The sequence below is a fragment of the Chlorocebus sabaeus genome, chromosome 20, assembly GCF_047675955.1.
Source record: "Chlorocebus sabaeus isolate Y175 chromosome 20, mChlSab1.0.hap1, whole genome shotgun sequence".
NCBI lineage: Eukaryota > Metazoa > Chordata > Mammalia > Primates > Cercopithecidae > Chlorocebus > Chlorocebus sabaeus.
In genome coordinates, this window is record NC_132923.1 from 48264526 (window position 1) to 48281465 (window position 16940).

At 40.6% G+C, this 16940-nt stretch overlaps 1 protein-coding gene and 1 long non-coding RNA gene across 5 annotated transcripts in view; one reads left to right on the plus strand and one right to left on the minus strand.

The window, feature by feature from the left end:
- The window catches only part of LOC103224485 (uncharacterized), a 173985-nt gene that overhangs the window by 40503 nt on the left and 116542 nt on the right, over positions 1–16940 (plus strand). The window lies entirely within an intron of this gene.
- On the minus strand, positions 14643–15732 carry LOC103224484 (COP9 signalosome complex subunit 6-like). The gene is given in 2 exon segments (XM_038002584.2): positions 14643–15677; positions 15679–15732. Coding segments are annotated over 2 exon segments (978 nt in total). The 5' UTR covers positions 15718–15732; the 3' UTR covers positions 14643–14738.

Consider the following 16940-nt stretch of genomic DNA (forward strand, 5'->3'; position numbering starts at 1 on the left):
AGGCTAAGGCGTGAGAAAAACTTGAACCAGGGAGGCAGAGGTTGCAGTGAGCCAAGAGCGAGCCACTGTGTTCCAGCCTGTGCAGCAGTGAGACTCTGTCTTGCAATCTTAATATAATATTCACTGAGATTTGTAATGCTTTTCCCCATTCTTTTATGCTTGTCTCACCTACATTTACTTTGACAGCAAATTTTTTAGCCACTGCTTTTACCTAGACTTCATCAAAGCATTTAGCTTAAGTTTTATAAACACAACTTTCTTTTCTCACACATGCTTCATCAGTTTACAAAATTTTTACCTCAAAAAAGCAATTAGAATAGTGAAAATGTACCTAAAAGTAATTATTGATAAGCATACAGCCTAGCCAATGGAAAGAGAAGTATGGGGATGTAGTGGAATATAGCCTACTAACCAGGATTAATATGATATAAACTATTCAGTGTACTTGGACTTAAGTCTCATATTTTAGAGAGAAAATGGAGAACATTGGTTAATTTGGCAAGCCAATTAGAAGAGCTTAGAGAAAGAGAAAAGAGATTGGAATCTAGTTTTGAGAGTTTTTCATCAAAAAAAAAAGTTCATTTTTTGGTGCCTCTATGTGAGTCTGACATACTACCTTTATTATATTACACTTCTACCCTTCTTTTTGCAATTCATACACATTCAATTTGTAATTTTTTTTTTCCTTAAGATTCTGGAGCATAAAGGGAAAAAGAGGATGACAATATTTCAATGCCCTAGGTAGTACTTTCCTCTGGGATGAAAACATTGTTAACAAAGGGAGAAGGTTTTATTGTACAGATTACAGAGGATTAAAACAGAGATTATTTTGTGTCTTGGATTGGAATCTCCTCAAGAGACTTTATCTTGTAATCCTTTTTTATTGCTTTCTAGATCACACTTACTAGTGGGAATATGAGGGTTAGAAAGCAATTCAGAGTTTGTTGTTTGCTTGTTTTTTTTTTTTTTTTTTTTTTTGCAATTCAAGTTTTTGACTTTTCTTACAGAGCTCCTGGGATAACTAGGTCATCAACATCTCCATCTAGTGGATTTTTCTTTCTTTCTTTTTTTTGAGACAGTGTCTCACTCTGTTGCCCAAGCTAGAGCAAAGTGGTATGATCGAGGCTCACTGCAGCCTCTGCCTCCTGGGCTCAGGTGATCTTCCCACCTCAGCCTCTTGTGTAGCTGGGACTACAGGCACACACCACTACACCTGGCTAATTTTTTGCAGAAGGGTTTTTGTCATGTTGCCTGGGCTGGTCTAGAACTCCTCGAGTCAAGCAATCCGCCTAGCTCGGCCTCCCAAAGTGTTGGGATTATAGGTGTAAACCACCGCCCCCGGCCAATCCGGTGAAATTTAAAAGGAAAAAAAAATGGCCAGGTGCAGTGGTTTACGCTTGTAATCCCAGCACTTTGGGAGGCCGAGGCAGGCGGATTACCTGAGGTCAAGAGTTCAAGACCAGCTTGGCCAACATGGTGAAAACCCATCTCTACTAAAAATACAAAAATTAGTTGGGAGTGATGGTGCACGTCTGTAATCCCAGCTACTGGGGAGGCTGAGGCAGGAGAATCACTTGAGCCTGGAGGTGGCGGCTGCAGCGAGCCAAGATCACAGCACTATACTACAGCCTTGGTAACAGATCGAGACTCTGTCTCAAAAACAAACAAACAAACAAACAAAAAGAACAAGGAAAAAATCTCCCTCTAGTCCTCCTTAAGGTATATAAATAAAAAAACATATCCCTGTCCCAACTTCCTCCATGAGTTTAGTTAGGACCCTTGGAAACCTTCAGAAAGTTAAGACTTTCCTAGTTTAGTGCTGTACTTGGTATTGATTCATATAGGACTTTGCATCTTGGGAACCAAAACTTCAAGTACTGTGGTAACTGATCCTGTGGAAATAGTATACGCTTATTTCTTGAAAAAGAAAGATATAAAATGATGAATTATTTTGCTTTAAGAATAAAATAAGGCTTAACTAAACAGTTGAAAGCACTGAAATGTATCCCATGGTGTAGCAGAAAATTATTCAACCAGTTACAGTCTCGAGGGACAATGAAGTTATCTTTTGTTGCTATTTTTTTCTGATAAAGATAAAGAATATAGTATTGTCCAAAACTTCAAGAGGTGCTATTTATTTCAAGTGGAATGGAGGGAATTGCTTTGATGGATTATACAACATGAAGAACAGTTAAAATAGTCAAATATCCATTCCCATGATCCACATGCATATAGCAGTCGTAGGCTCTGGGGCCAGAGCAATGATTCTTGGGATGGACTATCCCAAGGATTGGGAATATTGGACAAAACTGCTTTACCTGAGTAAAGTGCTGTCTGGTGGTGGTGGTGGTGCTTTCTTTTGACAGCGTGTATTGGGGATATGCGTTTATGTAAGTTCACCATCTAGGTGGCTTACCAGTGCTTTGAAACTGATGAATAAACTGGGCTTCTCACTTGCATGGGCCTTTTAGTATGCTCATATGGTCATATGTATAAATGATATTTGAAAAAGTAAGAGAAGTTAACTGCAATTTATTAAGATCACTAGGTCATTCTGGTTTGACTTCCATTGATGATTAATTTTATGTGTCAACTTGACTGGGCCATGGGATACCCAGATATTTTGTCAAACATTATTCTGGATATGTCTATGAGGATGTTGCTGACATTTTAAATTTTTAATTTAATTTTTATTTTTTTAGAGATGGGGTCTCACTATGTTTTCCAGATTGGTATCAAACTCCTGGCTTCAAGTTATCCTTCTGCCTTGGCCTCCCAAAGTATTGTGATTACAGGTGTGAGCCACTGTGGCTGGCCTGGTTTGTGGATGGTATTAACATTTGACTTGGTAGCCTGAGTAAAGCAGATTGCTTTTCCTAATGTAAGTGGCCCTCATTTAATCAGTTGAAGTCCTGAATAGAACAAAGAAGTCTGACCATTCCTCAAGTGCAAGGAAAGTTTGGTATGACTTCTTGGACTGGAACATCTGTCTTTTCCTGCCTTCAGAATGAAACTAAAGAACTGGATCTTCATAGATCTTAAGCCTATTGGGTTTTGGACTGGAACTACACAATTTTCCTGGGTCTCCATCTTGTCAACTGAAGATCTTGAAACTTCTCAGGCTCCATAATTGTGTGAACCAACCCAACTCCTTATAACTCCTTTCCAGCTTTCTTTCTTTTCTCTTTCTCTCTTTCTTTCTTTCTTTCTTTCTTTCTTTCTTTCTTTCTTTCTTTCTTTCTTTCTTTCTTTCTTTCTTTCTCTCTGTATATGTATGTGTATATATACTTATGAATATTTGGGGTACTTGTCTGTATGTATTCCTATATATATGTGTGTGTATGTCCTGTTGGTTCTGCTCCTTTGGAGATCCCTAACTAATACAGATTTTGGTACTGAGAGTGTTTTTAGAGGAACAGAATTTTAAAAAATGGATTTTGTAAATTAGTTTGAGGATTTCTCAAATTGGCTGTCTAATCTGATTAGATTTAAAGGTGCTAATAACTTTATTTCCAGAAGTAAAGAGAGAACTGATAGTTCATAACAAGGTCTAGCAATAAAGATACCTAAAATATCACCATTGGATACTCCTAATCAACTACTTATAAAATGCAAGGGTTTTGGTGACTGTGTATGTGCTACTTTTGAATATTTTTGGCAAACTAATGAGTATAATGAGATTGGCTGATTGCTTCTAATGTCACTAGACAAACTGGGGAAAGAAAAGGATGAGGTCAGGCATTTGAATTACCAGCTCAAGTACTGCATAAATGACCTGAAAGCTTCCATATGTGCCCCAAAGGACAGCCTTATCTCCTGTATTGGCAGGGCTGAGATTATTGAAAATCAAACCCAGAACCTCTATCCTGTGACTGGCTGAATTACAAGACAATTTGAACTCCCAGCCTTGTAGAGTGTCTGTTGTTAAAGTCAGAGCATTGATTGGAAAGGGAGAGTGATATGATATGGATCTGTGTCCCCATCCAAATTTCAGGTGAAATTGTAATCTTCAAGGCTGGAGGTGGCACCTGGTAGGGGGTGATTGGATCATGGGGGCGGTTTCTCATGGTTTAACACCATCTCCGTCTTGGTTCTGTCATCACAATAGTGAGTTCTTGTGCAATCTGGTTGTTTAAAAGTATGTGGCACCTCCTCCTCTAGTGGGACTCTTTGTATTTTGGAGGCAACATATTTCTCATTCAGGTGTTACTCCTGGGTGAGCTGGAAAGCTGCAAGTTTTGAGTGGGGCCAGAACAAAACAAGATTCTGCAATAGATCCAGGCTATTTTGCAAGTTTCTCTGGCACTTGGGCCATATGATCCAGCAGATCCAATGTGTTTGAAGTGTTGGTGGAAGATAGGGACGTTGTTTGAAGTCTTTGGCAGACCCTTATAGATAAATTGCAGCTCAGTACTTTAGGATTTCGGAGCAAGGCCCTGCCATCATTCTCAGATAACCACTCTTCTTTTGAGAAATCACTTTTGGTCTGCTGTCTGGCCTTAGTAGAGATTAAATGCTTAACTATGGGCCAAGTTATCGAACTACTATGTGATCTGAAGTGTCCATCAAAAACTGGGTGTTATCTCACCTACCAAGCCATAAAGTAAGGCATGCACAGCAACATTTCATTATCAAATGGAACTGGTATATATTGATTGGACCTGAGCAGGCCCTAAAGGCACAAGTAAGTTACCTGACAAAGTGGCCCAAATGCCCATAGTTCCTACTCCGGTTACACTCCTTTCTGTCTTCCAGCCTGCACCTATGACCTTGCAGAGAGTAGTATCCTATTATTAACTGACAGAAGAAGAAAAGAATTAGGCCCTGTTTACATATGGTTCTGCATGATATGCAGGCACTACCTGGAAGTGGACAGCTGCAGCACTACAACCCTTCCCTGAGATATCCGTGATGGACAGTGAAGGGAAATCCTCCCTGTGGGAAGAACATCAAGCAGTGCACCAAGTTGTTCACTTGGAGGAAGTGGCCCGACGTGTGATTATATGCTGATTTATAGGCTGTGGCCAATAGTTTTGCTGGATGATCAGGGGGTTGTGAGGAACATGATTGGAAAATTGGTGGCAAGAAAATTTGGGGGAAGAGATTTGTAGATAGTCATCTCAACATTGTGCAAACAACATGAAGATATTTGTGTCTCATGTGAATGCTCATCGAAGGGTGACCTAGGCAAAAGAGGATTTTAATAAGCAAATGGACACAATGACCCATTTTGTGGATACCAGTTAAGTCTTTTTTCCCAGCCACCCCTGCCATTTTCCAATGGACTCATGGATAAATTGACTATGGTGGCAAGGATGGAGGGTATGCATGGGCTCAGCAACATGAATTTCAACTCACCAAGGGTGACCCGGTTGTGGCCACTGCTGAATGTCCAATCTGCTAGCAGCATAAATGAACACTGAGTACTTGATATGGCAGCAATTCCTGGAGTGATCAGTTAGCTACCTGGTGGCAGGTTAATGACATTGGACCACTTCCAGCGTAAAAGAGCAGCATTTAGTTCTTATTGGAATAGACTCTGACAGGATACAGATTTGCCTTCTCTGCATGCAATGCTTCTGTCAAATTACTATCTGTGAACTCACAAAACGCCTTATCTGCTGTCGTGGTATTTCACACTGCATTGTTTTTAATCAAGGAACTCACTTCACAACAAATGAAGTATTGCAATGGTTCTGTGCTCACGCAGTTCACTGGTCTTACCATGTTATCCACCATCCTAAAGCATTTAGCTTGACAGAACAATGGAATGATCTTTTGGACACTCATTTCCAGCACCAGCTAATGGCAATACCTTGCAAAACTGAGACAAGTTTCTCTAGAAGGCTGTATATGAAGGATGTATATTCTCTGAATCAACATCCAATATATAGTGCTCTTTTTCCCTTAGCCAAGATTTGTGGGTCCCAGAAGCAATGGGTGGAAATGGGAATAACACCACATACTATTATCCCTAATGACACATTAGCAAAATTTTGCCTCCTGTTTCTATGACCTTAGGCCCTATTGGCCTAGGAGTTCTAGTTCCAAAGAGAGGCATGCTCCCAGAAAAGGCACAACAATGATTCCATTGACCTGGAAGTTAAGAATGTCACGTGGCCACATTGGCACTTCTCATGCCTCTGAATCAACAGGCAAAAAAGGCAGTTACTATGCTGGCTAGGGTGATTGATCCTAACTAACCAAGGGAGAACTTTGACTACTACTCCACAAAGGAGATAGGGAAGACTATGTGTGGAATACAGGAGATCCCTCAGGGAATTTTGTAGTATTACCATGCCCTATGATTAAGGTCAATGAAAAACTATAACAACCTAATTTAACTGAACTACTAATGGCCCAGACCCTTCAGGAATGAAAGTTTGGGTTCTTTAGCACTAGCAAAAGAGGATTCTAATAATCAAATGGATAGAATGACCCATTCTGTGGATACTAGTCAGTTTTTTTCCCCGGATACCCCTGCCATTGTCCAGTGGACTCATGGACAAATTCACCATGGTGGCAGGGATGGAAGGTATGCATGGGCCCAGCAACATGCACTTCAACTCACCAAGGCTGACTGGTTATGGCAACTGCTGAATGTGCAATCTGTTAGCAGCATAAATGAACACTGAGTTCTTTACTACCAGGTAAACAACCATGACCAGCGAAGATTTTTTCTAAAGGCAAATGGTAGCAGAAAAATGTAGTTAAAGATACATATGACCGGCCGGGCGCAGTGGCTCACGCCTGTAATCCCAATACTTTGGGAGGCTGAGGCGGGTGGATCACGAGGTCAGGAGATCGAGACCATCCTGGCTAACACGGCGAAACCTTGTCTCTACTAAAAATACAAAAAATTAACTGGGTGTGGCAGCGTACTCCTGTAGTCCCAGGTACTGGGGAGGCTGAGACAGGAGAATGGCGTGAACCCGGGAGGTGGAGCTTGCAGTGAGCCAAGATGCACCACTGCACGCCAACCTGGGTGAGAGAGCGAGACCCCGTCTCAAAACAACAACAACAACAGCAGCAACAACAAAAACCTATGACCATGTAATTAGTTACAGAAAGGAAGACGGTAATTGTCATGAGCATTTCCTTTTTATTTTGTTATATGACAAGGGATTAAGAGAAAAAGAAAAAGTCTATGTTTAATACATATTTATACATATACACATATTTATAACTAGGATGTATTGGCTTTATTTAACAGTATCTAAATATTGTTAATATTTCATCATAGTATTTAAGTTATGAGATGTCAAAAAGAAGAATAAACATTACTCAAATTACTCAAGGGCTTTAACTCCACTCCTGGGGAAGTGTCAGTGAGGTTTTGGCTATATATAGGATTGTTGTATCATGTTAGGTGGAGTTATGCCTTTTAAATTATCTTTATTTGGCAATTAAGTATGGTTTAAGGAAATATGCATGGATGTCAAGCTGATAAGAAAATGGACTTGTGAGGGTTAATTTTACGTGTCAACTTGACAGGGCCATGGGGTGGCCAGATATCTGGTGTATTAGTCCGTTTTCACACTGCTGATAAAGATATACCTGAGACTGGGCAATTTACAAAAGAAAGAGGTTTATTGGACTTACAGTTCTACATATCTGGGGAGGCCTCATAATCATGGTGGAAGGTGAAAGGCACATCTCACATGGTGGCAGACAAGAGAAGAGAACTTGTGCAGAAGCCATCAGATCTTGTGAGACCCATCCAATATCATAAGAAGAGCATGGGAAAGACCTGCCCCCATGATTCAGCCATCTCCCACCAGGTCCCTCCCACAACACATGGGAATTATGGAAGCTACAAGATGAGATTTGGGTGGGGACATAGAGCCAAACCACATCATCTGGTTAAGTATTATATCTAGGTGTGTCTGTGTGTGTGTTTCCAGAGTATTTAGCATTTAAATTGGTGGACTGAGTAAAGCAGCTGGCCCTCCTCAATATAAGTGGGCATCATCCAGTCCATTGAGGGCTTATAAAAGGTAGAGCAAAGGAGAATTCTCTCTGACTGACTGCTTGAGCTGGCACACCAGTGTTCCCCTGCCCTCGAAGTGGAACTTACCGTATAAGTGCTCACGGTTCTCAGGCTTCAGACTTGAATTGGAACTACATTATTGTCTTTTTTTGAATCACCAGCTTTCAGAAAGCAGACATTGGAACTTTAGAGCCTCCACAATCACATGACACATAATCACGTGACCTCCATCACTACATAAGCACTTACAATCTCTCATACTCTCTACACACACACACACACACACACACACACACACACACACGGGCTTCTCTGGAGAACCCTAACTAATATACTTCTCTTCCTTTATATTTACCCTTGAGTTTGGTGACATTGGAGGTGTTTTGGGGATCTACCTAAGAGGAAGTTGAATTGGCAAATCATTTAGTTGGGTATATTTATGTAGTTTATGGTCATTACAGTGTATAGTAAACTATATCAGTGTGGGAGTAGCTTCCAGCATTACTAATGTGCCTACTTTAACAGTCTACCTGGCAATGTAACAGAAGATGCAGGGGTAGAGGTGTATACCTATGAAAATGTCCTTTGGTACCTAGCCCTGAAAGTATGGAGTTGGTGGATAGAAAACAATGTCAAAGACTCACCCCATGTGGTAACCCCTGTCACTTATAGGGAATGCACATATAAGTGGCAAGTAGGGTACTGTAGCATTTGTTCCTTGAAATCAATACAGAAATTCTAGGGTAACAGGTGAGAAGTGTGCAGCACGGCATAAAGGAAGACAGAATAAGGTTGTGTCTACACTAAGTCAATTGTTGCAGCAGTACCCTGAACACTAGACAGGCATGGCATAGATAGGTAAAACTGAGACACATACTAAAGTGGTATATAAGTGGTTCCTCCAAGGACATAGGACCAGCCCACCTGGTGCCCACTGCCACTAGTGACTTTGCCTTCCCAGTCCTGGAGCCACCATACACCATACATGCTCCCCGATGACTGAGGACCAGCTGGCCCAGCACCTGCTGCCACTGGTGACCCTGCCCCCACAAGTGCCCAAGCCATCAAGTACATGTGTACTCCCTGGTGACTAAGGATTGACACATCCAGTGCCTGCTGCCTCTGCCATCATTGCCCCTGCAACTGGCAAAGCCACTATGTCCAGCATGTGCCACCCTAGGACCTGATAACTGGCCCTCTCAGCAGCCCTGCCCCAAGCAAAGCCACACCACTGCCTCCACAAACACCCATAATCTAGGCCACTAAGGCACTTGTAGACATTCCTGCTGTTGATTACAACCGAAGCAATCACATGGAGACTATACTACCGCACTCGTCCAGAACCAAAGCCAAAACACCTGAGTGTATACAACCGACATTATGGGACCCATCTACAGGAAAAAAATCTTTTCCTCTGAAAGCTGCTCCATAAAATTGGAAGTGGTGACTGTTCCTCCAGATGTACCTATTAACATTGGGACATATAATATATGAAAAAATAAGAAAATATGACACTTCCAAAGGAACACATTAATTCTCTGGTAATTTCATAGATTTCAAGAAAATGAAATCTATGAAATTCCTGCAAAGGAATTTAAATTAATGATCCTAAGGAAACTGAAAGAGAATACAGATAGACAATTCAACAAAATCAGGAAGACAATTCATGATCAGAATGAGAAGTCCAACAAAGAAGTAGAGATCATAAAAAACAATCAAACAAATCATGGAACTAAATAATTAAATGAATGAAATAACAAATACAACCAAGAGCTTCCTCATAGACTAGACCAAACAGAAGAAAAAAAATCTCTGAATTTGAGGAAAGCTCTTTTGTAATAAACCAGTTAGACAAAAAGAAAAAAAAAAGAATTAAAAGAATGAAGAAGAAAGGCTTGGTACTTACTGGACACCAATAAGCAAACAAATTGTTCACATTATGGCAGTTCCAGAAGGGAGGAGATGGGAAGAAGCATAGCAAAACATATGTAATGAAATAATAGCTAAAAACTTCCCAAGTATTGTCAGATATATAGACATCCAGATCTATGAAGCTCAAAAGGTACCAAATAGATTGAATCCCATAAAGGTCCTTGCCAAGGCACAGAATACTCAAACTGTCAAAAGTCAAACACAAAGCGAAGATTTAAAAAACAGCAAGACATAAGTGTCAAGTCACACATATAAGGAAATTTCCATTAGACTAACAGCAAGTTTTTTTAGAATCAAACTAATAGGCTAGGTGAGAATGGGATAACATATTCAAAGTGCTGAAAGAAAAAAAAAACAACTGCCAGCAAAGCTGTTTTTCAAAAATGCGGGAGAAATATGTTCCTAGACAAGCAAAAACTGAAGAAATTTATTGCACTACAACAGCCTTACAAGAAATACTTAAGGGAGTCCTACATTGAGAAACAAAATGATAATAACTACCATTATTAAAATACACAAAAATGTAAACTCACTAGTAGAGCAGGTACATAAATGAGAAAAAGAAAGGAATCAAACCTTATCACTACAGGAAACCATCAAGTCACAAAGATAAACAATAAGAGAGGAAAAAAGGAATGAAAGATCTACAAAACAACCCAAAAATAACAAAATGACAGGAGTAAATCCTTACCTATCAATAATAACCTTGAGTGTAAATAGATTAAATTCCCCAATTAAAAGATATAGCGTGGCTGAACAGATTTAAAAAATGACTTAACTATATACTGCCTACAAGAAATTCACTTCACCTGTAAAGACACACATATAAAGCAAAGGGATGAGGTGGGCAAATCGTTTGGGCCCAGGAGTTTGAGACCAGACTGGGCAAAATGACAAAACCCTATATCTATAAAAAAAATGAAAAAATTAGCCGGGTGTGGTGGTGCACACCTGTAGTCCCAGCTGCTTGGGAGGCTGAGGTGAAAGGATTGCCTGAGCTTGGGGATGTAGAGGCTACAGTGAGCTGTGATTGCACCAATGCACTCCAGCCTGGGCAACAGAGCAAGACCCAATCTCAAAAAAGAAAGAGAAAAAAATAATAAAATAAAGAAAGAAAGGAAAGAAAGAAGGGAAAGAAAGAAAGAAAAAGAAAGCAAGCAAGAAAGAAAAGAAAAAGATTGAAGAGATGGCAAAAGACATTTTACACAAATGGAAACTAAACCAAGCAGGAGCAGCTGTACTTATATCAGATAAAATAGACTTTAAGTTGAAACTGTAAAAAGAGATGAAGATCATTAAATAATGATAAAAATATCAGTTTTGCAAGAGGACATACCAATTGTAAATATACATGCACCCAATACCAGAGGATCCAGACTATAAACCATATATTATTTCAGCTAAAAGAGGAGACAGACTGTAGTACAATAATAGTTGGAAACTTTCAGCACCCCATTCTCAGTGTTGGGTAGATCATCTAGACAGAAAATCAATGGAGAAACATTGGATTTAAACTGTACTATAGATCAAATGGACCTAACAAGCAGTTACAGAACAACGTTTTATCCAACAGCTGCACATTCTTTTTTTTTTTTTAGACAGGATCTCACTGTCAGTCACCCAGGCTGCAGTGTATTGGCGCAATAACAGCCTGAGCCTCCTGAGTAGCTAAAGGTTACAGGTGTGGACCATCATGCCTAGCTAATTAAAAAAATTTTGTAGAGATTAGAGATGGGATCTCCTCATGTTACCCAGGCTGGTCTCAAACTCCTGGGCACAAGCAAGCCTCTCATTTCAGCTTTCCAAAGTGTTGGGTTACAGACACAAGCCACTGCAGCTGACCAGAATACACATTCTTCACAACAGCACATGGACTATTCTTCAACACAGATCATATGGTAGGCCATGAAACAAGTCTCAACAAATTTTTAAAAATTGAGATCATATCGAGTATATTTTCTGACCTTATACAATAAAACTAGAAATCAACAAGAACGTAGGAAACTGTATAAATACATGGAAATTAAACAGCATGCTCCTGAACAACCAGTGGGCAAATGAAAAAATCAAGATGGAAGTTAAAACATGTTTGGAAACAAATGAAAACAGAAACACAGCATACCAAATCTATGGGCATTTGGAAAGCAGTAGTACTAGGAGGAAATGTTAAAACATAGTTACATTAAAACAGAATGATTTCACATAAATCACCTAATGATTCACCTCAAGAAATTAGAAAAGCAAAACAAACTATGAGATGAGCCTTGACCAATGAGATTCCAGAGTAGGAAACGATAAGGTAAATTCTCAGTTCATCTCCTCTCCGCACACTACTCTGAGGTGAAATTTCTTCTCACGGTCCCTCAAAAAGACTGGCAAATACGTGTGATGAACAACCTGTTCTGTTGCTTCGTGGCTCATATGAAGAGGCAATCAGTGCTTCAACACAGCTTTGCATCTCATCTTGTCCAATTTTCCCCTTTCCTCACCCTCACTTCCCTGGGCTTGAATCTCACAGAAAAAGAACAGTGTTTTAATCCTGCTTCAGGCTCTGTTTCTTAGAGATCCTGTGCTAAGATAATTATTATTATAAACTTTCCCTCAATGCTACATCTCTCCTTGGACTCTCCTTATATCTCACCTCCTTTGAAACTTTCCAAAAGAGGTATCTTTATCCTTATCTCCCTATCTTTGTTTTCTTATCTGCCATTCATTCCTCAGTCTTGCTTCTCTCTACCATTTCTCTGAAACTACTTCACTAAGATCAATAATGATTTTTTTTTGTTCTTAAATCCAAAGGATAATTTTCAGCCTTTATCTTACCTAGTTTTTCTGTAGCACTTGACACTGACCTCGCCTCCTTCTTCAAATATTGTCTTGCCCTGACTTCCAGACAATGTACTCTTGGTTTTTATCTTGCCATTTTAGCTGCTCCATTTCAGTCACCTTTACATATCTTATAAGTATTGATATTTACCAGAATTCTGTTCTCAGTCCCCTTTTCTCCCCTCCCCTCCCCTCCCCTTTGCTTGCCGTCCCTCTCTTTCCCTCCCTAATATCTGTATAAACTATGCCTGGACAATCTTGTTCATTCGCATACATAGCCTCAAGTGCTGATAACTTTCAAAACTATATTTTAGATCTAACTTTCCCTCTTGAGTATCAAATTCTTAAAACAATTTGCCTACTGGATATTTATTCTTGGAGTGCCATTGGCTCCTGAAACTGAACATGTTCAAAAGTGAAACTCAGCATCCTCTTCCCACCTGAATCTATTCCTGTTGCTGCCTTTCCTATCTCATGGACTGATGCCTTCATTCCTAAGCCAGAACTGGGTCCCAGTTTTCTCAGGACTTTTCTGGTTCTAACATGTGGAACCCCTCAGTTCCATGCAAACTGGAATGGTTTGTTCAGAGCTGTCTCCACTTTTAAACTGGAACTGCCACGTTGTAGAATCCCCTTAGTTCTGAAAATATGAGGAAGATTGGTTAGTCTGTTTTCCACATCCAATCAATTACTAAGACTTATTTGTTATAACCTTTAAATATGTCTAGTTTGTCTATTTCTCTCCATATCTACCGCTATTGTACCAGTTCAGGCTATTAATATTTCTTACCTGGATTGCTGCACACTTTCCTTCTGCCTCTAACATTGCTTCCTCCAACCCATTCTCTGAATCGCTGCCAGAAGATTCTTTTATTTTTTTAATTTTTATTTTATTTATTTATTTTTGAGATGGAGTTTTACTCTTGTTGCCCAGGCTGGAGTGCAATGGCTGTGATCTTGGCTCACTGCACCTTCTGCCTCCTGGGTTCAATAGATTCTCCTACCTCAGCCCCCTAAGTGGCTGGGATTGCAGGCATGCACCACCACGCACAGATAATCTTTGTATTATTAGTAGAGAAAGGGTTTCACCATGTTGGCCAGGCTGGTCTTGAACTCCTGACCTCAGATGATCCACCCGCCTTGGCCTCCCAAAGGTGTGAGCCACTGCACCTGGCCAGAATATTATTTTAAAATTATAAACCTGATGATGTTCCCCTCCTTAAATATTTTTAACTGTTTCCTATTTGCCCTAGGATAAGGTGCAAAATTTTTAAGATTGCTCTCATAGTCTCTCATAAAATTGTCCTGCTCATTCCTCCAGACTCATCCCTTCTCACTTTCCTCATACACTGTATGTAAGCTCAGATGCCAGCTGTTCCCTGTCCATTATTTTTAAAAATATTACACCCTCATAGACATAGAACTCTTGCATGTCATCACATTATCTTTCCCAAACCCACATTTATAAAAGTCTTAGTGAGAAACAGGGAATTTATGGTGAGATGAGGGAGATATTTTATTATACTTGGTATAGTAATAACCATTTGAGATTTTTTCCCCCAAAGCTTTTTCTTAGCTGTGGCACTTCAAGGACTGTTTTTGTCTTTATCTTCCTCCCAAGGCATACAGCCTTTTTGGATCCAGCCCCTATCCTCACTCCAAGTTTTTTACATTCATCTCTTTATTGTACTGAGCAATTTGGCTTTACCCAACTCCATCAAAGGGCTCACCAAAACAAAGTGTTCTTCTACTTCCAGATTCCATTCTTGTTTAGTTACCATTATTTTTAGCTTGACTATGTCCCTTAAGATCTTGTCTCTCATCCCAGGTAGTTTATTAAAATATTTCTTTTTTCAAAAATTTTTTTAGGGGTGCTCGGGGGCTGCTCCCCTTTATTATTAATGACAGCGGTTTCTCTCAATGAAGTGTAGTGCCCTCCTCTTTGGGACAGTTGCCTGACCCCTGTCCATCAGCCCTTCAAGTACCCTCATCAGAAGAAGAGCCCGCGCATTCGCCTGCCGATGCCTTGTCGATCGTAGAGGACGTTGAACTTGTTCACAAACTGGTTCATGGTGTTACACGTTTTGGTGATGGTGCCGAGGTAGGCCATGAGCCCCACGTAGTTGCATTGATCATAAAAATCTGTCTTAAACTTGTCTGTGCTGAGCACCGGAAGGCAGTGACACAGAGCATAGGCCTCCCGCAGGATCTCATGATTAAAGGGGACCTCTCCTGCTTCCGAGGCCTTGACGTACTCCAAGATGAGCTTGACGCGGCTGTGCAGCATCTTGATGGCGCTGTGCTGTGCTATCAGGTGTTCGGCCACAGTGGAGTTCTCTCCACTGCCTATTGCTGTCATTCGGGCTACGTGGTCTACACCAATGCGTTCCGCTTCCTCTGTGGCCAGAGTGTAGGTCAGCTCAGCAAACAGCATTGTGGCCTCTCCATTGATGATATCGATGACAGACACAAAAACGCTGACAGGAAGATCTGTGTGCTTGGTCATAGGGTTCAGCTTCAGAAAGAGGGGGCTCTCGATGATCTCACACACCTGCTTATGGACGTGGATGTCCGAGGGGTCAGGTGGCCCCCCTGTGATATACCAACCCAGAAACTCCAGCTCCTTGAACACCTGTTTAAACTGCTCCTCCTTGGTGTAATAATATTCCTTGTCAATGATAATCTTCTCTTCCACGGTGTGGGACAGCAGCTTAAAGTAGTTCATCACCTCGATATTTCGGCCCTCCTGCTTGCCAATCAAAGCCCCAATCACCTGCACAGGGCTCCCCTCCTGGGAGCGCATGCAGATCCAGTAGTCAGAGATGCTGAGAATGACAAGGGGATGGAGAGCGACGGAAACACTCCCAGTCACTCCAGAGGGCATCACGCTGGGAACTACTGCTGCATCCACCTCCATCCCGCTGCTCCCTTCCGGTCCCGTTTGTAGCTGCAGCCGCCGCCGCCACCATTTTCCCCGCGCCCCTAAAATATTTCTTTAAAATATGGTGTTATATTTTTAGAGGAATTCTTGTACTAGTTGCCAAAAGAGTAAAAGTTTCTTTGTTTTGTTACATGTGTTTTCGTCACATTGGTTTTCCTGCAGTTCCCGTAGTATTCCTTGTTCTCTCCTACTATGTCTTTGTATAAGCTACTAAGTTTGTTTGGGATACTTTAAAGTGAACCAGTTTTAGATGTAGTTCATAGGTTTGACTTGGATTAAAAAAAACTCTAATTATATCATGAGTCATTTCAGCATTTTGAATCATCATGGCATGATGAATTTCACTGCATTGGTCTCTAGGGGATTAGGACAAAAACTAATTTCAGTTTTTGAAAATGATTTTCAAGACCTCCAATGAAAGTATGTAAAGGACATTAAATGGGCCTAAGAATTATACAGCTTTCAGTTTGATCCTAAGTTCAAGAACTAGTCCAATTAATCAAAATTGCAATCATAGTCCCCTTGAAAACAACAATATGCAAAACACATGACCATTGTGCACAGTACACACAATCATATTAGTTTGCAGGTGGGTCATATTCAATTAACTTAATTTTTTTGATAACATAGTTGAGTATATCTTTATTCTTACTAATGCAGACATTTGAAGATTTTAGGATGGCAGTAGATTAATTTATAGTTTTTTGTATTAAGAGTCACACTACTAGGCCAGGCGCGGTGACTCACGCCTGTAATCCTGGCACTTTCGGAGGCTGAGGCGGGCGGATCACGAGGTCAGGAGATCGAGACCATCCTGACTAACATGGTGAAACCTTGTCTCTACTAAAAATACAAAAAAATTAGCTGGGCGTGGTGGCAGGGGCCTGTAGTCCCAGCTACTCAGGAGGTTGAGGCAAGAGAATGGTGTGAACCCGGGGGGCGGAGCTTGCAGTGAGCCGAGATCGGGCCACTGCACTCCAGCCTGGGCGACAGAGCAAGACTCTGTCTCAAAAAAAAAAAAAAAAAAAAAAAGAGTCACACTGCTTGGGTTTCTTGGTGGCCTTTCTCAGTACTTGAGTCCTTGATCTTCAACCACAGAGGTGGAGTAGTACCTATAAAATACAGGACAACAAGGTAGCTAAAACGTTTATCATTGAGATGAACATATTCATCATCTGATTTGAGTGATTAAGAAGACTTTGCCTGAAAACATTGCCAATATCACCTTGAGAATAGTGTAGATGAACAAAA